The sequence below is a fragment of the Phyllobates terribilis genome, unplaced genomic scaffold (genome assembly GCF_046119375.1).
Source record: "Phyllobates terribilis strain yellow unplaced genomic scaffold, ASM4611937v1 Scaffold_11__3_contigs__length_659146591, whole genome shotgun sequence".
In the NCBI taxonomy this organism is placed as follows: Eukaryota; Metazoa; Chordata; class Amphibia; order Anura; family Dendrobatidae; genus Phyllobates; species Phyllobates terribilis.
The window spans coordinates 283,170,633-283,197,066 of record NW_027362771.1 but is presented as its reverse complement, the minus strand read 5'-3'; the positions used below and the strand labels follow the sequence as shown (position 1 = coordinate 283,197,066).

Below are 26,434 nucleotides of genomic sequence, written 5' to 3'. Positions count from 1 at the left end.
TGTGATTAAAACATATTGCATAGATATATCTGTATTATATGATAATAACTCACATATGTTATGTCTACAATAACCACTCTGTATAATATAATACATAAAGTATTTACAGTTTTGTTAATTGAAAACTTAATAAAAAATTTTTAAAACAAGTTGGTGAAGAGATAAGATCTGCAGAACCTCTTTGAACCAGTGTGAATGTAGCTTTTTTGATGCTTTAATATATGAACCAATGTCAGGCTACAATGCCAGTGAGGGCCACACATCCAAGAGAAAAAATATAATGTTTTTAATGTTAAGCTTTCAACAGTGGCTCATTAATTGTGTCAAGTAGGGTTGAGTGGACCCGTGGATATTTGGGTTCACCGGCTTCGACCAAACTTTAGTCCAAAGTTCGGTTCGGTTACCAGAACACTACCCCACCTTGAACCAGAACCCGAACCCCATAGAAGTCAATGGGAACCCGAAATTTGGTGATATAAAATGGTTGTAGTAAGGTCTAGGGGGCTGGCTACCGGAGAAAACAGAGTCTCTCTCTCTCTCTTCTTCCGAAACTCCGAACACTAAAACGTATTTCCGGGAGAAGTCTGTGTTTGAGGTTCATCACCGGACACTAGGTGTCCGGTACAAATCCCGAACTTTACAGTTCGGGTTCGCTCATCTCTAGTGACAAGGTGTCTTTCTGGCCCATAATCCATAAGTACACTTCCCGGTATCTGGAGGGACTACAACAGTTCGGCTTTCTTAGGTAACCAATCTGTATAGCCTACATTACACCTAAATGCCAAGTTAGATGTTGTGTGTTTTTTATTTTTTTTTAATCCAAAAGGCATGGATTAATCTACTTCTTACAGTGGATAAAAAAATATTCTTCAAAAATTTCACAGTGTGAACCTGGCCAAGCAATGACGTGTAAAAAAATATATATACACAGTGGGCAGCTTGGTGACTCAGTGGATAGCACTGCAGCCTTGCAGCACTGGGGTCCTGGGTTCAAATCCCACCAAGGACAACATCTGCAAGAAGTTTGTATGTTCTCCCCGTGTTTGCATGGGTTTCCTCCGGGTTCTCCGGATTCCTCCCACACTCCAAAGACATACTGATAGGGAATCTAGATTGTGAGCCCCAATGGGGACAATGCCAATAATGTCTGTAAAGCGCTGTGGAATTAATGGTGCTATATAAGTGAGTAAAATAAATAAATAAATAATGGTCACTCAAATGCCCCTACTGGTAATATATGTAAAAAAATGCAAAATTCAAGACCAATAATTAACAAAAATCAATTAGTATAGTCATTAAACTGTCATGAAAAAAGATATTACATATTTATTTTATGTCTATATAAAATGGCTTATTTACATCAGTAATTTCACCTTATTGTAGGTGTGGTCCTGGCAAGACTCATGTTACATAATGTATCTGCCAATGTATGGAAACACCTGTTTACCTGAACAGGACAGTTTGTATGTGTGGAGACAGAGTTCATGATCTTTTAACCTTTTCATAGAAAGGCATACACCTCTACATCATCTTTCAATGTTTGAATAACTAGTCTCTGGGATTTTAACCCAGTGAAGACTCGTTTCTTTGTTTAAAACATTCATTCTATAGGTATCTGAAGTTCTGCTTGAAAATCCAGTATGACCAGTTGGTGAAGAGATAAGATCGGCAGAACAGTAGTGTATTCATGAGTGACTCAACTAGTTGACAGCTAGATAGAAGCCTTAAAGAGGTTGTCTGGTCTAAAACTACCCTATGTGACTGCGGACTTGTGAATCCTCACATCGCGCGCACTGGGAGCTGTGCAAATTCTGTGGTGCCGAGAACATCAGTCATGTGACTATGCCGCTATATATACAATCACAATAGTTATATGTACACTATTGTGCAAAAGTGTAAGCAGGTGTGGAAAAACACTGCAAAGTAAGAATACTTTTAAAAAATTGAAGTTTTAATAGTTTATTTTTATCAATTAACAAAATCTAAAGTGAATAAACAAAAAGAAAAAGTTTAAATCAAAATCAATATTTGGTGTGACTCCTCTTTGCCTTCAAAACAGTATCAATTTTTCTCAATACACTTGCATAGAGTGTTTGAAAGAATTCGGCAGGGAGGTTGTTCCAAACATCTTATAGAACTAACCACAGATCTTCTTTGGATGTAGGCTTGCACAAATCCTTTGGTTTCTTCATGTAGTCCCAGACAGACTCGATGATGGTGAAATCAGGGCTCTGTGGGACCATATCACTTCCAGGATGTTTTGCTCTTCATTTCGCTGAAGATAGGTCGTAATGAAATTACCTGTATGTTTGGGGACATTGTCCTTCTGCTAAATAAACCTGTAGCCAATCAGATGCCTCCCGGGTGGTATTGCATGATTGATAAGTATCTGCAGGACCGGGACAAGATATTTTGGTGCCCTAGACAGATGAAGCCGATGGTGCCCCCCCTACACCCGATGGACCCTCAACCCCCAAGTAAATGAATAGGTCAGAGACTAAAGTAACAGGTCCCCTAATGCCCCCTCCTTCCCCTCTGGTGGGTTAAGTAACAAGCTCTGACAACTACTTTTACTAGAATTGTTATATTTTCACCCAAAAATAACAGCAAAAGTAAAAAAAGTGATGTACTTTAGGGGTGAGGCTGAACAGGGAGTGTGTTTCCAAGGTTAGGTGTAGCATTATTCATTGTTTATGGACCACTTACACAATATGAGGGACAAATAGCTATATTCATCCCACGACATCCTATATTTTAAATGTCAGACCCAAAGACGATCATGGAAACTAATATAGCTTAACTATAATGTTTGGTTTCAATTAAGGTGTCCAGCCTTTGGCAGATATTCTAATGGAAACTAAACAAAACCCATTATAGATAAAGGGATACATATAATGGTTTTTACGTTTCTCATGCGACAAATAGCGTTTGCAACAAAACTGATGGTGGTTCTGGTGACATATTCATATATGGGTGGTGGTTCTTTTAATGTATTCATGTAGTGATAATAGTTCTGGTGACTTATTCATAACCAAAATCATCATCAGTACATCAATAGAATACCAGAGCCATCACTAGTACATAAATACGGCACCACAACCATCATTCGTAAATAACTAGGTCACTAGAACCACCATCAGTACATGAATATGGTACCATAACCACTAGCAGTACATGAATATGGCACCAGAACCACCATCAGCAGATAAACGCATCACCAGAACCATCATCAGTACATGAATACATCACCAGAACCGCTATCAGTACATTAATGTGTCAACAGAACCTCCAGCAGTACATGAATACAGCACGAGAACCACAGCCAGTAAATAAATACAACATCAGCAACCTCATCAGTACATGTATATGTCACCAGAACCACCATTAGTACATGAATATATCACCAGATCCACCATCGGTACAGCAATCAGTTGTAATGTCAAGTCAGGCCCATATATATTTGTATCTTATGAACCTACAACTCCCAGTATGTTTTAAACAATGGTAAGGAGATGCTGGGAGTTGTTGTTATCAGTCATTATAATAATAATCTTTATTTTACTGATGAATACTGTGGAAACACAGGCAGTATCACATGTAAACATTTACTTCCGGTACCTTATAGGTGACATCTTCTCCATCTTGACCAGGACCAGATGACATGACTTTTCACATCCACAACTCTTCTTTGTAGACGTTTCCCTTCTCTGGTCTTCTGCAGCAAATCCCCACACGATGCCCTTAAAAATAAAAGTGTTATTAAAATGCCCTCTGCATAAAAAATATCTGACTATGCTACACCCTAAATAAGCCTCCTATGGTATATGGCCTCCACATGGTCAGCCTTACTGATCCACAACCACCCCACTGTCTGCCATTATCAGCTATAACCGCCACACCATCTGCCATTATGAACCACGGCCTATAGCATGGCTGCCCCCTCTCCACTGTTTTCCTTTACACTCTCTATATCTCCACACTTTCTCCCACTATGCTAACCTATCTCCATACTGTGCCCTCATTTCACACTGTCACTTTGCATATCCATTCTGTGCCCCCTCTTGACAATATGCCTTCATACTGCCCACCATTTTGTCCTCTCCAAACTGTAGCTCTACACAGTATGATGGTCACCACAGCCGCACATACAGTATATTCACAGCAGCCCCAAAATATACACTATGATGTCCAGCAAAGCCCTATATATACAGTATAATGTCCCCCACAATCTCCCATATAATATGATGTCCCCCACAGCCCCTCTTGTAATGTCTCCAAAGCCAGACCCTCATAATGTCCCCACAGCCAGTCTCTCATAATGTCCCCACATCCACAGTATAATGGACCCCTCATAGTCCTCCATATAGTATAATGCAACCTATAGTCCTGCATACAGTATAATGCACTCTCCATCTATATAGTATACTGTACTCCCCATAGTCCTCCATATAGTATCATGCACCCCTCATAGTCCTCCATACAGTATAATGCACTCCCCATAGTCTTCCATACAGTATAATGTACTCCCCATAGTCTCCCATGCAGTATAATGCACTCCCCATAGTCCTCCATATAGTATAATGCACCCCCATAGTCCTCAATATATTATTCTAGCCACCACAATGTTCTCACTGATTTTAAAAAAACATAATACAATACTCACCTCTCCTCCTCATTCCCCCACTGCTCCTGTCTCTGTAGCGTGCATTCTGAAGCGACCCACATCTCAGTGTAGCGGGCATCATGTAGTGATGTCATGGCGCTCACTGCGCTGAGACGTCAGATGCCGAGGATGAATGATAGGGAAGGGAGCATCAGATGACACTCCCTCTTTCATCATTGCTTTCAACTATACCGGCAACCAGGATGTCGATACAGTTGAACTTGCGATGACAGGCTTGGGACCCTCCCGGCTCACAGACCCCTTAATGGTGTACCGCCAATGGCAGGGAGGGAGTGATGGCCGGAGTGCAGGCAGAGAGAGAGGTGAGCAGTGTCAGTGACTGACACTGCTCCCCTGTGTGGCTGCACCCTGTCTGTCACTGTTCTAAATGCCTGCAACCCGGGAAAGGAGCCAGGCTGCCGCAAGCATTCAGCCATGTCATTTTTTCTCCCAAAGTGTGCCCCTCCTTGGTTAGGCAGCACCCTAGGGGGTGCCTACCCTGCCTAGCCCTTGTCCCGACACTGACTATCTATCTGTATTTCTCAGTATTGAGGACATGAACAAATGGACAATGTTGATGACAATAAATGCAATGGCGTGCCAAAGAAAATTGGTTCAGCAGAGGTAAGACACATCATGCTTAATTTCCTTTAAAATAAGAAGATATCCAGTAGTGCCATCAGCTCTGAACTGGCAGCAAACAAGGGAACCCAGTTATACCTACCGCTATCAAAGACTATCATTATGTAGAGCAGGGATGGGAAGTCTTTTTTCTGCCAAGGGCCATTTGAATATCTATACCATCTTTCAGGAGGCGTACAAAATTATCAACTTGAAAATTACCCTGCTATATTTGGTTAAACGTTTAATTAACTCACACCTAATGTGGTGACTGGAGCTGCTTCTCTTTGGTGCAATGTGTGATGTTAGGCAGTATGGATGATGTTGCTATTTATAACTGCTTTTCCAGATTTGCGTCAGTTTGGAGTGCAGGTGACTCTTTGCGATAAGTTTTGTAAAGAATTTGCAGCAGTTATTCATACCGAACACAGATGTATATTACACTGCAGGTCTCCTCACAGTGGTACGTTGGTCACTGCTCACTTTACATTTATAGAACTCAAGCAGTAGGAGATCTGCAGTATACATAAAATAGGAGACACCGAGACTACTGTATATATATCACATAGGAGACACTGAGACTGTCGTATATACAATACATTACTGGATACATGGGGATGCAGTATATATAGTATATACTGCATCCCCCATGTTTCCTGTGATGTATATACAACAGTTTCGGTGTCTCCTATGTGATATATAAACAGCAGTCTCGGTGCCTCCTATGACGAGGGGTCAAAGCAATAGCGATACGGCAGGCGATCACTCTCCTCAAAATATGGGCAATAATTCTGTTGTACTTTTCATTCTTACCCTGAATGTGATGGTCTATTGATGGCCATACAAAAATATGTGGATGTATTTATACATTAGTGACCCTTTTGTGACAGAGAGATAACACTTCACTTGCACTTTATTGTTTTCCTTTATTACAGATATTCATTATTGCTGTATTTACAGTATCTACCAATATTATGATGAATTGTATCTAGTCACTTATGGTCACTATTATAGTTTGATATACAATTTTCGACCTCAAATTACAAGCGAAAGATTATGTATATTTATCATATGTGATACAGTGACTGTTTTCTCTCTTTTTGTTACCAATTGTTGGTCACACCATCCCGTCCTATAAACCGGTAAAAAAGACTCCTTTCATTTTGGGGTTTTCGCCTAGCTTTATTCACTTGTATTCTATCTGGTGGACCTCAATATGTATTTTAATTTATTTTATTCTATCAATAAATATATTTGGTTTTAATGTACTTTAGTGAGTTCAAGTTTACTCCAACCTTTAAACTGTATAAATTGTTACTGGTGCCTCTTTTTCCTCATCACTGTTGAGGACTGGCTGGGGACATACTGCAGAATATTCCCTGAATTGATTAGTTGTTTTGTATTTAGATCTGACAAAAGTTATCTTTCACTGTATTTTTATTCACTGCGTATCTATAGGTGATAACTATAGTATTTTGCTTGTACACTTGGCAGTCATTAGCGAAACTATTACTACAAGGCTACAACTCATGTTAGGAATGCTAGAATAAATGAAATCTGAGTGGTATGTGTACACATAAAGTAATCAGACAGATAAAGAGCATAAACTTGGAGTCACCCAAGGTGTAATATTTTTCACTAATTTTCCTCTGACAAGGGGTATTCGAGGACAGGAATCTGGACTCACTAACAGTTTTTGCTTTGCTATCAAAAAAACTAAATACAAATCATTTAGACATTTTACAATTCTAAGTCAGCAATATCTTCATAATACTATATCATATGTAGTATGAAGTGCTATGTACAGTATAACCAGCAGAAAGACATGATATAAGCTCCTATGTAGCGGTTATCCCTTTGTTCAATACACAAAAATCAAACTGACCCCTAAGGAGGTGGCATTCCTCATTGCCATTGTCAATAAGTATGGTACTAGAGAAGGAGGGGTATGACCGATGTCGTAAGAGCTCTTATCACTACAGCTGTACCGCTCCCTATCCAACGCATTACTTACCTGGTCCACTATATTCCTTCCTCCAGTACAATCCATGTATCTGATGAAGGTTGAAGTTGACGACTGAAACGTCATACACAGACTCCACTTTTCGAGCACATCTTGGACCAGCTTAGTGCTTTTTATCCCTTTGTTTCACTGATTAGTTGAGGGAGGTCTCATGGCCAAGACCACCACCAAGAAAGCTTCTGACGTGCTGAACATCAGATGTCAGAAGTGTTTTGAAAGTTTAGTTACTGTTTAATCAGGGAAGCTTTATGTAATTGTAAAAGATGGCATGTAGAGTTGTCCATTTATTGTCACATTCGGTTTGAGAATAATAATTACAATTATCAGGGGCGTTTTGACACTTATACACTTGAGAATCGATCACTCGGCATGAGAAGAACAAACGCATTTCTGTTTTGATAACCATGAATTCCCTAATTCTTGTTCCTGTTGACTACAAGACAAACAGGTCCAAGTTATTTTAGTGTTATTTTTGTCATTGTGAATATCTGTATTCCATCTATTAACTCAATGTTTTCCTGTCGAGATCATTGTTCATAATACTAAACCCATGAATGCCAGCTAATCTCAGCTCCGCATCACTGTATAAAGGGTCGTCTATGGATGGCTTACAATGGCTACCCCAATGTGCAGTTCCAGTGAATAAAATAGGACATGGAGGACGCATATTGTTGTACTAGTTGTGAGAGCTTTATGCAGTAAGAGTAACATGTAAATCATTGTGTCGTTTGAAGCATCTGACTTTTGGGCTTTTGTGTATTGCTGGCTGGGTTATGCGCTTCTTAGTCATGGTTCATGTCAAATACATTTAGCTGTGTGGTTTCAATAAATGCACCTGCCTATTAATCTGTTAGTTCTGTATTATTATTATAGCCTGATTCACTTATGGACATTCATCATAAACAATGACTTGTTTTTATAGGCAACTCTATTTGTGCTTTATTGTGTGAGATAGGAAGTCTAGAATGCCTTTTGTAATGTTCAACCCCAGTGAACTATATTATGCGCAAATGTCGGCACTCGCCGCCGGAAAACTGAATGCAGATTTTGCTTCTATTTTTCTGTTGCCTTTCTTGCTGTTTATTAAATATAGCAGTAAAATGCCATCAAAGGGTTAAATTAAAGGAGTTTTCTATCAGCTGACCTTTCAGAAATGGCATGCCATAAAAGCTAAGTCTGTTGGAATTTAACACTTGATACACCCAGATATCATGAGAACTAATCTTTGTGCAAAGTTTCAATGATAGTAACCATCATGCATGGATGACCTGGGGATAAAGCAGGTCCTTGTATCAGTCCCCTAGATCCTAATAGTAAGTACACCATTATAGCCAATGAAGCAGACTTGACTGTGTTCTATAACGATATCTATATAACTTAAAGGGTTTTTTTTCCCTCAATATCGTTAATAGCTAAAAAGAAGCAACTTTGCCATTTATTTGTTATTAAAATCATCTCTGTTCGAAAGAATGGAGAGATTTTTTTAATTTTACTTTGTTATGCTCGTTGCCTAGGCTACTGGCTACCGCAGTACTCAGTCAGCGGTGACCATACTCCTAGGCAAGGACCATGACTCTTACAAGCTCTATAGCAAAGAGTTTGTAAGCGCTGATCTAGTGATCTGGCCAGCTTCAGTGCCTCTGTACTCCTCCAATTCTGCAGACACAATGTTGCTTCTGATTGCAGCATCAGAGAGTGCAGCTTTAATTCTAGTCTGAACAGTCAATCTGGAGCTCTCTGCCGCCTCCAAGCAGGAAGCTGGGAGGCAGAGAAGCTGTGCTCTCCTAAACAATGATCTTTAGACAACGCTTTAAGTGTCCAAGAAATACATGACAAACCTGGAAAATTGCATAATCTCTTTATTCATTCATGCCATGTATTTCTTTTCTTTATTTTTAGAGTAAGGGCATGGTTCATTGTGAAGAAGCATAGTTCCTTTAAGCACAAAAGTATCCTGTTAAGAGAATGCCGAGCAACCTACTGAAACTGAGTTCTTCAAGCATGGAATCAGACTTCCATAACCGCAGTGACTTTGAAAGAAGTGGGAGTTTTGATAGCCAAAGCAGCCAACGTTCAAGGTCTAGAAGCTCCAACTTTGTAAGTACTGTGCATTAAATAAATCTTCAATAAATATAGCGTGGTCCAGGGTGAAGGCAGACAGAGTTAATGTATTCACTTATCTGTTTCACACTTTTTCTGTTACTAAGTATATCTGTGTCCACCTTAAAGGGTTTTATCTAAATAGAGCCTATTGACTAGCAAAGTTTGCATCTTCCAAGTATACTTGGATAATCCGATAATCGGATGCAACTTGGGTATGCTGCGATTTTCGACTCTGTCCGGGAAAAAAAATCAGACATCTCTACAGCCCCATAGAATAACATGGGGATGAGTGCTATCAAAACGACGGATAGAACTCGTCCGATTTTTGCAGTCACGAGCCCTAGGAATAACAACACTAGATAGGTGATCAACTTTTTTCACCATCTATTCTTCATGGGGCAGATCATAGGGCACTTCATTAAAAAGGGACAGCGAACGGCACATCATGCGCACACTTCTAGGTGGAACTGATTTAGTACTAACACACGTAAAATGAACAGTTTTTGTGAGTTCTCAATGCATTCATGTTGTGCATATGTACCAGATAACTAATGACTCATGACTATGGGTGATAACTGACAATAGGTACAGTACAGACCAAAAGTTTGGACACACCTTATCATTTAAAGATTTTTCTGTATTTTCATGACTATGAAAATTGTACATTCACACTGAAGGCATCAAAACTGTGAATTAACACATGTGGAATTATATACTTAACAAGAAAGTGTGAAACAACTGAAAATATGTCTTATATTCTAGGTTCTTCAAAGTAGCCACCTTTATTTAGGAATTATAATTACAAAAAATATTGATAATATTATCACATCTAATTGTGAACAACTAAATAAGATTATAACTAAAGACTTAAATTCTTTCCGTAATATTGACCTTTCATGGATAGGGAAGAATTTAATAGTTAAATCAATTATCCTACCAAAAATTTTATATGTGTTCAGATCTCTCCCTCTTTTAATTTCTATCACTCAATTAACTTATCTTCAGTCATTACTAAACTCATTCATATGGAATTATAAGAAGGCTAGAATCGCCACTAATATTTTATATAAGCAAAAGATACATGGAGGACTAAGCCTTCCAAATATTTCGGCCTATCATAAAGCAATTCTTATCAAGCAAAGTTTATATTGGCTTTCGCACTCTGAGGCTCCGGCCTGGTTGGATTTGGAATATACCTTAAATAATAACACTCACCCTAAAGAGTTATTACTTCGACATATTTTTACTAAATTGCCTTTAACTACTTCTCATCCTATTTTCCAGGCATTGATATATGCCTGGAAACTATTCTCAATTCTCAAAAAATGTTCAAATAGACATACCCATATAAAAACTTTACCATTATCTTTTATTGCTTCTTTATATAAGTTCTGCATTCCCGATTCCTGGTTGGACCATGGTATTAAAAAATTAAAAGATATTTTTGATGGGTTAGACTTTCTTCCTTTTAAAACTCTGAAAGATAAATTTAATCTAAATAATTCAGATTTTTTATATTATCTCATAATAAAAGATAATATTAATAAATGTATTAAAAGTCATCCCCTTTGCTCTGAGGCCTCTTCCAACTTACTTTCTAATATAAATCATAACATTTTCTGGAGTTTAAAATATATATATAATTGGTACAATAAAGACACAGAATTAATTAAAACTCCTTATATGACTAAATGGGAATCTGTTCTAAAAGCTTATTTTCATATTGACAAATGGGAAAATGCCATTTTGTATTCATATAAATCTAATATTTCTATGCCATTGCATGAGTCATACTTTAAGTTATTATCAAGATGGTATTATACCCCCCTAAGATTATCCTATATTGACCCAGATAATCAGCCAAATTGTTGGAGGAGTTGTGGAATGATTGGAGATATGTTTCATATGTTTTGGGAATGCCCTAGAATTAAATATCTATGGACACAAATATTAGACCTATTAAAAAGAATTACCAAAATAGTATTATTATTACTCCCCAACTAGTTTTATTTTCCATTGGTATGGAGGATCTTGATCCGCTACTTAGACCTATCCTAATACATATTCTTTTGGTCACTAAAAATTCCATTGCCTATCATTGGAAAGATGCAAATCCCCCTTTATTTTCTGACATTGTGGAAAAAATCAAATTGCATAAAATTTATGAGCAGAAATTTGCTATAGTAAATAATTGCTTTGATAGATTCTCCAAAAAGTGGTTGCGTTGGTCAGAATTGTTTCCTTAATTGCTTAGACCTTGACACTAAATCTTTCAAGTGGTTGTTATTTTCATTAGTATATGCATTTATCTTATTTGATTATATGTATTCTTATTGATACAAATATTTGTAAACCTGAGTTCTTCCTTCTATTTGTTTGTAATGTTTATCCCTTTGTATTTTTTCCCCTTCCCTTATAAACCTTCCCTTAGTTTCTTTGTTCTTTAAAATTTAATAAAATTATTGGAAATGCAAAGTAGCCATCTTTTGCTTTGATTACTGCTTTGCACACTCTTGGCATTCTCTTGATGAGCTTCAAGAGGTAGTCACCGGAAATGATTTTCACTTCACAGGTGTGCCCTGTCAGGTTTAATAAGTGGGATTTCTTGCCTTATAAATGGGGTTGGGACCATCAGTTGTGTTGTGCAGAAGTCTGGTGGATACACAGCTGATAGTCCTACTGAATAGACTGTTAGAATTTGTATTATGGCAAGAAAAAAGCAGCTAAGTAAAGAAAAACGAGTGGCCATCATTACTTTAATAAATGAAAGTCAGTCAGTCCAAAAAATTGGGCAAACTTTGAATGTGTCCCCAAGTGCAGTTGCAAAAACCATCAAGCACTACATAGAAACTGACTCACATGAGGACCGCCCCAGGAAAGGAAGACCAAGAGTCACCTCTGCTTCTGAGGATAAGTTTATCCGAGTCACCAGCCTCAGAAATCACAGGTTAACAGCAGCTCAGATTAGAGACCAGGTCAATGCCACACAGAGTTCTAGCAGCAGACACATCTCTACAACAACTTTTAAGAGGAGACTTTGTGCAGCAGGCCTTCATGGTAAAATAGCTGCTAGGAAACCACTGCTAAGGACAGGCAACAAGCAGAAGAGACTTGTTTGGGCTAAAGAACACAAGGAATGGACAGTAGACCAGTGGAAATCTATGATTTTGTCTAATGCGTCCAAATGTGAGATCTTTGGTTCCAACCACTGTGTCTTTGTGCGATGCAGAAAAGGTGAATGGATGGACTCTACATGCCTGGTTCCCACCTTGAAGCATGGAGGAGGAGGTGTGATGATGTGGGGGTGCTTTGCTGGTGACACTGTTGGGGATTTATTCAAAATTGAAGGCATACTGAACCAGCATGGCTACCACAGCATCTTGCAGCGGCATGCTATTCCATCCAGTTTGCGTTTAGTTGGACCATCATTTATTTTTCAACAGGAACAATGACCCCAAACACACCTCCAGGCTGTGTAAGGGCTTTTGACTAAGAAGGAGAGTGATGGGGTGCTACGCCAGATGACCTGGCCTCCACAATCATCAGACCTGAACCCAATCGAGATGGTTTGGGGTGAGCTTGACCGCAGAGTGAAGACAAAAGGGCCAACAAGTGCTAAGCATCTCTGGGAACTCCTTCACGATTGTTGGAAGACCATTTCCGGTGACTACCTCTTGAAGCTCATCAAGATAATGCCAAGAGTGTGCAAAGCAGTCATCAAAGCTAAAGGTGGCAACTTTGAAGAACCTAGAATATAAGACATATTTTCAGTTGTTTCACACTTTTTTGTTAAGTATATAATTCCACATGTGTTAATTCATATTTTTGATGCCTTCAGTGTGAATGTACAATTTTCAAAGTCATGAAAATACTGAAAAATCTTTAAATGAGAAGGTTTGTCCAAACTTTTGGTCTGTACTGTATGTGCACATTACTTATGCATTGTGTACTTTATATCTACATCCATAGGGCTTGTTTATTCAAATTATTACTCTGCACTATGGTTATACTTATCATTTATCATATGATTGATTGCACATAATCTCTATGGTAGCTCTTATTATGGAGATCCACAATACTATTACCTATTAATTGAATATCTGCATTTATTATTTAGATATGATCTATTCTTATATACCGTATTTTTCGGACTATAAGACGCATCAGACCATAAGACGCACATAGGTTTTAGAGGAGGAAAAAAAAAAATTAAGCAAAAAATGTGGTCATGATGCACTTTTAAGGGGGAGGGGGTCTTCTGCTGACACTGGTATAGGGGTAATGTCCCCCAATTCTGACAATATCCCCCATCCTGGTATATATGCCCCCCTTTCCGTTTGTACATGGTCCCCATCCCCATCCTGGTATGCCTGGCATCCCTCCATCCTGATATGCATGGAACCCCTCCATCCTGGTATGCATGGCACCCCTCATCCTTATCCTGGTATGCATGGCACCCCTCATCCCTGTCCTGGTATGCATGGCACCCCTCATCCCTGTCCTGGTATGCATGGCACCCCTCATCCCTGTCCTGGTATGCATGGCACCCCTCATCCCTGTCCTGGTATGCATGGCACCCCTAATCCCCATCCTGGTATGTATGGCACCCCTCATTCCTATCCTGGTATGCATGGTCCCCCTAATCCCCATCATGCTGCACATAAAAAAAAATCATAAGACGCACCCCCCATTTTCCTCCAAAATTTTGGAGGAAAAAAGTGCGTCTTATAGTCTGAAAAATACGGTACATTAAGTTTATCTCCTATTGAGTGTTATTCTTACCATGTGCACTTAGTACCTTTGATATTAAACCTCAACTTAATCATGTACTCACCTAATGGTCTTCATTTCAGTATGATCTCCTTTTTTTATTGACTTTTTATTCATGTAATTAATATGAAAATAAAGTTTCAAACTTTGGTTAACTAATTGTGGTAGTCATCATCAGCAGTTAAAAGGAGTGATTTGAGCATACTTCATGCATTTTCCACTTGGAAGACACTCCATAGTTACAATACAAGTCTTTGGGAAGGCTAAAAAGACATCCAGAAAACGTTTTACTCATTACTTAAAGGGAACCTGTCACCATGAAAATCCAGTCCAATCTGCAGGCAGTGTGTTATAGAGCAGGAGGCGCTGGGCAGATTAATATATAGTTTTGTGAGAAAAGATTCAGTATAATTTGAGTTTTAATCGTTTAAACCTCTGTTCTTTCTGGGATTTTCAGTTTTGGTCTTATCAGTGATTGACAACTTTCTTTGCGTAAGTGGGCTCTACAACATTGTAGATTTGCAGATTGGACTGTATAATCATAGTGACGGATTCCCTTTAATGTAAAAGCTAAATAATTGCTTACAAAATGCCTTTAAAAAACATTATCAAAATGCCAACAAAAAACATTTACAAAGTGCTTCACAAAACATAAGAAAAACACACAAGACTCTTCAGTAAAATAACGCTGGCATTTGTTGAATCAAGATGAGCTGCTGCCTAAAACCTCGTTGGTTTAGGCAACCTGGAAAAGATGTTATTTGTACATACCCTAAAAAGAAAGAAGTAGGAGACTTCTATGACTTTCAGATGGTGAAGCTAAAGTGTTCATTTCCTGATTTTTAATGGTTTCCAATAAAAGCGATTGATCTTTTTAGAGAGCGAACCATCGACGCGGTTGGTCTGCATCTACAATAGTATCCTAATGTCATTAGAGTTATTCTGCCATTAGCGCTTTAAGATTTCTATCGTGTTTTATTGTTTCATTTAGAACTGTATAATTTCCAGCATTATTTGCCTTAGTAGTCATTGCAGATTTTTCTAAATCAAGGATATAATAATGATTCAAAACTTGTAATAGTATAAAGCAAATACTCATTTTAGAGCCACATAATTATCTAATGAAACACATGCAATGCCATATGGATTACATGGCTATGTATAGCAGGATATGACAGCAGATGTTTCCTTGGCTACAAAGAGGCAAGAATGTTACGTAGTAGTAAAGCAGTAATTATCACATAAGTATTAGTACTCCAGGCTACAGCCTGCTGCATCCTATAGGCTGGTTAGGCGACATATGCATACTGTCACTGTGGTCATGAGGTTTCATGTTTCTATGACACATATGCAAGCTGTCATGTAGCAATACAGTGAATAGCTGTAACTGGCAGTCATTAGTGCATTGTCGTCAATGGGATTCTTAGTAAAGCTGATTACTACTTTAACACTCTCACACGTGCTCAGACTGCTCCCTAATGTTAAAAACACAGTCATTAGCTAAAACATGAACAGCTTTGTAAAAGTGAGTGAAACAGCAAAACCCTGCTACAGTTGAGAAGTTGTGGAAGACAGTGTTGTCACATTTCATACACAATAGAAAGACCGAGCACAGCAACAAGACACAAGGTAGTTATACTACATCAGCAATGTCTCTCTTCAAGCAAAGTTTTCAAAGCACGCTTGGGGAATCAAGATGAGCTGTGCAAGCTGTTTTGACGAAGCACCTAAAATAGACAAAGTTGAGAACTTTAGATGCAGTAGTCGGCCACGGGAATTTAGTGCAGCCGCTGAAAGGAACATCATGCTTACTTCACTTAGAAAGCAAAAGATGTCCAGCAGTGCCATCAGCTCAGAACTGGCAGCAACCAGTGAGACCCAGCTACAGCCATCTCCTGTCTAGAGAAGTCTAGCCAGAAGTGGTCTTCTTGGAAGAATTGCAGTAAAAAAAAAAGCATACCTTTGTCATGGAAACAAGACTAAGCAACTCAACTATGCACAAAAACATATGAATTGGGGTGCAGAAAAATGGCTGCTGATGCTCTGGATTTATGACTCAAAATTTGAAATATTTGACTTGAACAAAAAACAGTTTGTTTGACAAAGGGCTGGAGAGCAATATTATAATAAGTGTTGTGACAAGGTCACTGACAAAGTACCGGAGGAAAGATGTGTAGCACTGAGATTGTTAGCTCCAGTAATATAAATATAGGAAATGCTCCAGCACACAAAGTATAGAAAGGGGTTAATCAGCCATCTTTAGTACTAGGGTAATTTAACACCTGTAGAAAGGGAGGAACTTAGAGAATAAAATCCCAGCCTTTTAGAGCATTTGGTGTGGGATGGGTCTGGAGTTGAAATCTCTGAGCTGTTTTGTCATGTTAAGGAAAGCTAAATCTTGGGTTGTTTTGTACCTGAAGCTGGTGGTTACCCGTAGCAACTATCACTGTGCCATACGTTATGTTTTGTTTTTCCTGTTAGGCCGGGAAGGCCGTGTTTGTTTTGCTAACGTTGCCGTGGTTTATGCAGTGCTCTTAATAAACCACAGAAGATTTAAAGAGACAGTGTTCCTGTGTCTACCTATATGTGCAATCAATCTACCACAGTGTCTAGTGAATCATGGTTGTTCCAAGTTTATTTAGGGATTTGGTCAGGATTAATGGTGTCCTCAATGCTTAGAAATACAGGCAGTTAAAGATCTATCATGCAGTACTATCAAGGAGGCATCTGACTGGCTCCAAATGTATTGTGCAGCGGGACAATAACCCTAAACATATAGCCAATGTCTTAAGAACTATCTTCAGCCTAAAGAAGAAGAAGGAGTCCTAGAGGTGATGACAACGCCCTGATCTCAACATCATTAGTCTGTGTGGGATTACATTAACAGACAGAAGGATTTGCACAAATGACATCCACATAAGATCTTTGGTTAGTTCTCCTCCAAGTTACTGGAGATAGATGCACATTTACACTGTGACCATTCAACAGACAGGACCTAGTATAAATATGAAATAAGCAAATAACCTGCAGTAAGCAAACAAATAAATAGTAGTAGTACATGTAAATAACATAGGGCACTTAGTAGACACTATTTTGATCAAAAAAGCATAAAAGTCATTCCACCGCGACAAGGTGTACCCAATCAGTATGGTCCGTAACTCTTGTAGTTCACCTCGTTATGTCTCAGCTGACTTATTGCTTTTTATTTATTTGCTTGCTGCAGGGTATTTGATTTTTTTTAGGTTCTGCATATATATATATACACTGCTCAAAAAAATAAAGGGAACACTCAAATAACACATACTAGATCTGAATGAATGAAATATTCTCATTGAATACTTTGTTCTGTACAAAGTCGAATGTGCTGACAACAAAATCACACAAAAATCATCAATGGAAATCAAATTTATTAACCAACGGAGGCCTGGATTTGGAGTCACCCCCAAAATTAAAGTGGAAAAACACACTACAGGATGATCCAACTTTGATGTAATGTCCTTAAAACAAGTCAAAATGAGGCTCAGTATTGTGTGTGGCCTCCACGTGCCTGTATGACCTCCCTACAAGGCCTGGGCATGCTCCTGATGAGGTTGCGGATGGTGTGGATGTGGATATTATTATTATTATTATTTATTTTTAGAGCACCATTGATTCCATGTTACTGTCATGAAATGGGGTTACATACAAAATACAAATATAAATTATGGTGAACAAACCAACAGTGACAGACTGGCACATAGGGAGAGGGCCTCATGCACATTCTACAGATATAAAGTACTGTGCAAAAGTTTATATGTGTGTACATATACATAAGTCCTGTCAATATATTAAAGTTCAAATATAGATTAGATGAAAGTTGGACAAACTGCTGATTGTAGGAGGACTGGCTGACCTTCTTATGTGTATAGGGGTCTCTAGACTCTCTCCCGGCTGGTGAATTATAGTGGCCAACCTTTTTGTTATCAGGGTAGTTTGACATCAGTTTTCTCCTCTCGCCTTGTTGACAACTTATGAACATATCTACATTTAGCTGAGCGCTCATCTGTATGGGGAAGCCGAGAGAGAGATCGGCCTGGCAAACGAGCATTCAGTTATCTACTGTATTATATGTATGGCTTAAGAGACGGACATCTTTTGTCCTGTATGGACCCAATGCTGCATTTGCTTGTGCTGCTAACAAGAAGATATCGTGAGGTTGAGCGTACAATCAGATATCTAATGTTTATGTTCGGAGTCATTTAGCTGCGTATCATATGACTCAGGGACCCCCACTGTATTTTACTTCCAGGGGTCTTCACTGATCCCCTTCAGTCCTTTGGAAGGAACTCTATCACACATACTGGATTGGTTAATATACTAGTTGCATTTTAGTCATTATATAAGTTTTTCTTGGATAATGTCAATCCAATTTATCCTCTTATAGTCTACATGGACTACTAGGTGACTTTCATTTCTTCAGTTGAAGTTGACTGGCATTTACATTTGCATAACTTGTTTTTTCTGCCTCCCGCCATTAGACATAGTGCCGTTTAATGGTTATATAATGGTATAAATTAACATTGCATAGTGGTTTAGTCTCGCATTCAATAATGTTGTTGTTATAATAATATTCATAATGCTATAGTTAAACTAAATATAAAAAAGGCCATAGCCATGTATTTCCAGCATATTACAATAGAAGCAAAGTGCATGGGATTTTAACAAATCTTATCCACACACTGCAAGAACTCATCAGTGAATTCTAGATCTGTAGCATGACAATTTTTGTTACAGAATTTGCCATAGATTTGCTGTGCAATCCACTGTGTCTTCGCTAAGAAGAATTTTTTTGTATAAATGCCAAGGGTTAATTATGAAGATCACAGGTATGCTCACAAAGTTTGTCATTCTTAATCATGATTTTTGTAAATCATTTGCTTACTCATAGCAAGAATAATGGGACGCATTAGTTAGTTATGTCATTGTCGTTCACCTATGCATGGAATTTAGCTATAAATAACCGGTGATATCCAGATTGTGTGTACGTGATAAACCACTTTTCTTAGAGTAACAACAAAGCCTTAAAAGGAATGTGCAACCCTAGCCACTAATTAACAAAATGCGCTACATGGCTTGTATTGTGTTGTAAAACACTGTTTTCTTCCACTTGTCACGGGCTGGTGGCCTCCGCTGACCGATTACCATACATCCTTCTCCCTGCCCTTTCAATGCTAATTTATTATCAGATCTTGAACATTAACAAAGATGGTACTTTTTTTCCCCAGTTTTTAACTTATTGTGGTGACATAAATTGAAATATATACTATATCCTAATGTTTTCATGTTTGTTTTGCTAATGTTAAATATGCAAATTGACTCTTCGAAGAAGACTAGAACTCTAGCGCCACCTATTGGAAGTAGCAATCCTAAAAGTCAATATTGGCCCTTTAACGAGCCTTGCCACATGACTTAGGTTAAAAGCAAATCAGAATCTCAATATGCAGACAGTGTTTCGGGGTTTTGCCCCTCGTTAGTGCAAAGTATGAGAACTGATTAGCCTAGATGAGAAGCTTAAGACTGGGATCTAAGGGGTAACGTTTCTCCTTTTGGAGAGTGACAAGCCAAGCTTAACTCAACCTATCAACAGAGTAGGAAAACTTGGACAACTTGGCAGAAATCATGTATTCGATGAGAAATACAACTTGAGTGTTAAATATTAAGGCTGCTGTCAGACAGCTGTATGTTCTTTCATGCTTGAGAATCTTGCCGAATATGGTAATGACACTCCGATCAATCTCTGATCCGATTCCATGAGAAAATCGCAGCAAAGGTTTGGAGAAGATGGAGAACTTAATTTCTCCATCTTTTCCATTCTCTGCGTCCACGGTAATTGGACTGCACTCAGATGACATGCGAGTGCAGTCCGATGTTTTACACACACCCATAGATTTATATGGGTACCCATGGTCCGATTATCATCTGCATGAGTCACCATTAGGGCTACAATTCTACCTCACTGCAAAGTCTCTGACAGGGGGGGAGGAATGGAGTAGCTGGGTCAGGAGTTGAAGAGGAGGTGGAGCAGGGCTACCAAGGACTTTTCAATGATATAGAATTGTAGTTCTAATGATGACTCGTGCAGGGAAAAGAAACTTCCTGTTTCTACATAGAGCTTAGAAGGATTCAACTAGTCTGTTTTAATCATGAGATGTCATAGACCTAATTCAAAACAGAAAAACTAACTGGGTAGAAAGGCAAAATAAGCAATTTTAAGTACACAATGCCATATAATATGATGATTGAAATATATTAAGAAGATAAAAACTTTGATGGGAGTGCTTCTTTAAGTTCTGTGCCATAATCTTTATTTTTGAAGCCACCAAACCACTCCACCCCTTCACCAGACTTCATTGCCGTTCACATAACAATCCCGTTTAAGTGGATATCTATTATATTACGACTAAGTTGTTCTATAACCATATTTTGATTTTCATCTTAATTTACTTGTTGTAATACTATATATTCTACTGTTTATTCAATTTTGAGTTGCTCCTTCCCCTTATCCATTTTCCCACACCTATCCTTTCCTCTCCCGTCCCCATATATTCCTCTATTCCCTAACCATATCCCTACCCCTTGAACTGTTATAAAATGTTAATAAAAATTATTGAAGCACGTAACAATCCCGTACATAAGATGGCTGTAGCTGTAGGAGTATGTGACCAGACAGGTCATACAGCCTCCTCCATACAAACACACCATGACAGTGATCTGCATTTGTGTAGGTTCTGACCACAGTTCTCTAGTGCAGGTGCAGTTGCAGGATAATTGAATGTAGGATTTTCTTTTTACTTTTTTTTGTTTTATTTTTAATAACTTAGTCTATCATGTAAGACAGGACACAATTTAACAGACCTCTGACGCAGGGACCACGATGGGGTGGATGAGGAGTTAAAGATGTGGGAAATCATATGTATAGTTCCTTAATAATTATCTGTAAACTTCAATACATAAACCGTCTCCTTTGTAGAGAATGTTTCCTTCTTTGTACCACCCATTGCATATTGTATATAAAATTCACTGAGTTGCATTATTGTGTTTTATAAGCTGTCATTATAAGCTCTAACAGTGACCATCCTTAGGAAAGCTATGACATGACGAGCAGATGTGTACTTTTACCGTGATGCCTCTTGCTATGAGTTTTCTATTTCTTCACAGGATGATGAAAACATGAAATACTTAACAAATGAAGAGAAGAATGCCCTCATGTTCTTGGAGGAAACATTAGATGCTTTTGAAGATGACTTTGAAGAACCACCATTTTCCGCTAATTCAAGTCTTGGTTACTACTCTCCAAGGTCAACAGAAGATAGCCACTCTGACGCTGATGACATTATTGACCTTGTGCAAACTGAGCATAACCAAATCGAGGCTTCACCGGAAGGTAAGCTGTTGAAATATTCTTCCTAAATTAATTTTGTATTCATTAAAACATTAAGCAACACTAAAATGAACTATTTTGCTCTTTTAATGTAAATTATTGATGTCTACTCAGATAAACATTAGTAAAACTCATTATACATTCAAGTTTTCATAAATGGAGTAAGGAAAATGTAGGTTGCAGGTTACATTACGTTCTTGGTGGCTTCAGCCCTGGGTTTTTTGTCAAGTTCCTCACTTTGATCCTTATGTAGTACCCAGGAATTTACTGACACATATAAATCTCTTTTTTTATAGACTCTGGAATTGGACTAAGCCTTAATAGCTGGAATCATAGTCAGAAAGACTCTTGGACCTCACAATCAACCATGACAGTAAGTTCACCTGTGACTGTTCAACAATTGGACACTGAAAAGCATCTTCATGACCAAGCAACCGAACATCGGAAACTACTTGGTGCTATTCCAACACCTGTCATTATTGCTCAAAAAATATCAGAGAGGAAAAGTGACAGCATAAATAGGTCACCCTTGTCACCAAAAGATGAAAAATCACCTGAGCCGAAAAAAAGTGTAGGTACATCACCTATTGATGAAGGACATTTTAGTTTTCCTGGGTCATCAAATGCCAAACTCAGTCGTTTTCCAAACAATATAATTATTAAACCAGTTGGGAAACAGTATAACAAAACTATTGCTAAGGCAGCTGTCAATGTACAAGAGCGCAAAGCTCAAATGCTGGCTAATTTACATGGGTCTGCATTGCTGGCCGATGAAATTGATTCAAAAAATCGACATGAACAACTGGGGCGGAGGCCTTCATTCCATGTACCATCTGAGCAGACAAGATATGAGGCCCTTACTAAGCTTGGCTTAGTTAAAGAAATCCCTGTTCAAGCTGAAGTTCCTTCACCTGATGTCTGCAAATCTCCAGTCTCAAATGGTGAGCATTTCTTAAAAGTTTTGCCTCCAGAAACCAAGAGACGACAGTCAAATGAGCATGAGAGTATCAGCAAAATCTTGATGAATGAACCAAGCAACTTTGTTCCTATGGGGAAAACTGTTCTTATTAAAGGTGAGCCAACATCTTCTTTAGAAAGGAACAAACGACATAGTAGCCTACAAGTTGCACAAGAGAAAAAACAGATAATTAACCATCAGGAAGTCAAAAGAACTTATTCTATGCCAAGACCTGCAGGTTTACGATCTCAAGGGATCACAGTGCAGTTCTCTGGACGTGATTCTTCAGAGGAGTCTAGAAAAGACGCTTTGAGAAGACTTGGCCTGCTGTCGGGACACTGAAATAATTCCACATTTCCAGGACACTTTTATCATACAATTAAGATGTCTATATCACATATCAAAAACATAAAAGGACTGATAATTAACTTGCAGCCTCTTCTATGTATAGCATGTTTCATGTATATATTTCAGATATGCATTTTTTATATTCTTAATGTAATCATATTATAGTATACATATAGGTTCAGATATTAAACATTCCACTGCAAATGGAAAATGTATTTAACTATAGGGATTCATCAGGACAGAACAATTCTATGTTCTCATAAACTAAAATTTCTTAAAAAATGTTGTCAAAATGCACCAATTAATTGATTTTGTTATTTTAGCTGGGGTTTTAAAATCATTTTTTTCTTCCTTGGGAACAATAATTGTAATCTATAAATAGCTATTTTCCTATTTATTGACTTTTTGCATCTCATTATGAACTTGATCAGATGTATAATGGTGCTTAATGTAGCCATAAACATTAGATGAATGTAAGCCGAAGACACCCATTTAGACGTGTCTGTATCTAATTGCACGCTATGTATGTGCACTTAGCCTACAGTATATGTCGGGAACTTGTTCCATATGTCCCCATTCAGTAGATGGAAGCTAAAAGTCTGTTATTTTGGCCTCTGAATGCATCTGTATACTGTTTGTTTTACCATATAGGAAAGCACAGCAGACTGCCCTTTCCCAAAAAGACAGCCAATGGAAAAATTGTATACTTTGCAGCGTACATTTTTTAAAATTGGGTCCATATGTTTCCTAAAAAGCCACGGTCGGGCACATACCTTCTGAGCCTATGTGCCCAATAGTACCTAGATCATCCTATGTATATGGGGGCATTCCCAATTTCTTCTGATGTCAGAGGAGAGTTGAGTTGGGATGTCAGATTTCAACATGCCTTATTCTTTATCTTTCTCACTGAAAATAAGCCGCTGCCAGAGGATTCAGACCAACAGTTATTTCATATGTATGGCCACATTTAGAGTGGAATACCTTCTAGAAAAGTACATGCCTCTTTTTATTTTTCTAGAAATGTCTAGTAACTCTTTGAGCTGTAAGCAACTCTTGTAGCTTTCCATTATCTTTGGGGAAAAAAAAAACATTATAAGGCAAGAGTTGGAAAATAGCTGCAAAATACTTAACATAATTAGTGTTACAAAGTAGATCGTTGTTATTATTGTTTGTAGTGGAAACATATATGTCTTTACATTAAGTCAGTGGTGCAGAGATTCCTATGTTAGTTGGCTTTAGAACAGATAGCAGAACTATGAAGTGATGATTTGCCAACCATACAGATTAAGCAGCGCAGCCCTGGCCCATTCACGTATGATTTACTGTCTCTATCACATATTTCTCTCTGCAAGGCATTCCGAAATGTAAAGTGGGAAAATGCTTGTGTTCACAGATGTTTAATATAAACTTCAACAAGGATACCAGAATCTGAAGAATGTCGGTATTCAGAGAGATTAATAATAATTCACTTGATGCCTTTAGCAACCTTGTGTTCAGTGGAAACACAAATCACCAGATTGGAATAATTCCATTGAAGCATGTAAGCTGGTAAACATGGCCAAATACCACGAGGAGCCTTCAGGATTCAGTGTATCAAGGACTCCATATCTCGGCATATTCTTTCTATTCACATGACAATAAACCCTTAAAATGTTCATTACACTCGTGACTAGTGTTGAGCATTCCGATACTGTAATATCGGGTATCGGCCGATATTCGCGGTATCGGAATTCCGATACTTTTACAATATCGGATACCGGAATCGGAAGTTCCCATAATGCCTGCGCTCTGCAGTGTCTGTGAAGGATGACAAGTTGGATGGCAGCGCAATCCAGCCTGTCATCAGAATGCCATCCCAGCGGGGGAGAATTCTCCTGATTGTTTAAAAGCCGGCGGGCGGTATAAAGCCGCCGGCTTTTAAACAATCACACAGCCCCATACTGCTTCCTCGCAGCCTCCCACCCCGATCCTCCGCTCCCCTCGCCACCTCCCATCCCGATCGTAAGTTAGGACCGGGCGGGGAGCGCAGCTCCAAGGAGCGGGGAGTGAAGGACCCGGGCGGGGAAGCCGGCAGTGAAAAGACTTCACCGCCGGCTTTCCCGTTCTGTGCTGCGCTTTCCCGCCGGTTATTTCAAATGAACAGCTGAGGTATCAGGTGATGCCGATCAGCTGTTCATTTGAAGTCGCCGCGTTGCCCTCAGAGGGTTCATGTGAGTTCATGCTTGACTGCATGAACTCACATGAACTTTCCCACGGCCGCACAGGTCAGCCTCACCTCCCAGACCATCAGCCCGTCATGATTAGTGTGTGTGCGGGGTGTGTGTGCGCGATGTTTGTGCGGTGTGTGTGCGGGGTGTGTGTGCGGGGTGTGTGTGCGGGTGTGTGTGCGGGGTGTGTGTGTGCGGGGTGTGTGTGTGCGGGTGTCTGTGCGATGTGTGCGGGTGTGTGCGGTGTGTGTGCGTGCAGGCAGACATAGGCCGATGTGACACTACTACTCCCATCGGCCTATGTCTGTCCCCCGTCCACTCCTGCCAGCAGGATCAGCTCGATGGGAGCAGTAGTTCCCATCAGACTGATCCTGCTATTTAAATTGCCCTACTGTGTCCCCAATAAATGTTAAATACATGTCATTGGTGGCCAGTGGTTACCTAAAAGAAATTAGTTCATACATTACCTGTCCCCGCCGATCGCCACCTAAAATAAAGTAAAAAATAAAAAACTACACCTATACTCACCAAGACACCTAATTCCCCGAAGCCATCGATCTCCTGTAATAAAATATAAAATAATAAACCACAACCTTATCCTTACCCCTCCGTAGCAGTCCACGAGTGTCCCACGAAGATCTCCAGTTCAGAGCAGCCACATAGAATGTGACCGCTCTGAACCGCTGCTGCCGCTAGAATGACGGGGCCGTAAGGGTTCACCGGAGTTCAGGCAGCGCTGCTCCGGTTAGCTCCTTTACGGCCCTGCTGTATCGTGAGAAATTCCCACGGTACAGCAGTGCCGTAAAGGAGGTCTCCGGAGCTGCGCTGCCTGAATGCACTCCGGTGACCTCAGTCAGTGGCTCCCGCTGCCGGGAGCGGACGTGTTCCCGGCAGCGTGAGCTTACAGCAGCCATGCACAGCTGTCACCATCTCCAGATGTGACAGCTGTGCATGGGAGATCAGCGCAGGAACGTGGACAGGTAACTATTATTTTTAGTAAACTAAGAATTAAATAAAATTGTGTGTTTTATTTCAAATAAATTATTTTTTTCTGGGTGTAGTGTGTGTTTTTTCTTTTTAACACTTTGTAGGTTAGTAATGGGGGTGTCTTATAGACGCCCATCATTACTAACCTGGGCTTCATGGCAGCTGGCGCTGACATGAACCCCACCACTATTACCCCCTGCCACCGCACCAGGGCAGCGTGGAAGAGCGAGGCTAAGTGCCAGAGTTGGCGCATCCTATGGATGCGCCATTTCTGGGGCGGCTGACGACTGGTGTTTCTAGCCTGGGAGGGGGCCAATATTCATGGCACCCTTCC

General features: G+C 39.3%; 1 protein-coding gene across 1 annotated transcript in view; it reads left to right on the top strand.

Annotated features, from left to right (window-relative positions):
- The window catches only part of PROSER2 (proline and serine rich 2), a 46,142-nt gene extending 20,651 nt beyond the window's left edge, over positions 1–25,491 (top strand). Inside the window, exons 2-4 of the mRNA XM_073652394.1 lie at positions 9,207–9,404; positions 21,378–21,603; positions 21,897–25,491. Of these exons, the coding sequence (XP_073508495.1) occupies positions 9,273–9,404; positions 21,378–21,603; positions 21,897–22,900 (1,362 nt within the window). The 5' untranslated portion in view covers positions 9,207–9,272 and the 3' untranslated portion in view covers positions 22,901–25,491. The remainder of the gene's footprint in view (positions 1–9,206; positions 9,405–21,377; positions 21,604–21,896) is intronic.
- Positions 25,492–26,434: the final 943 nt, after the last annotated feature.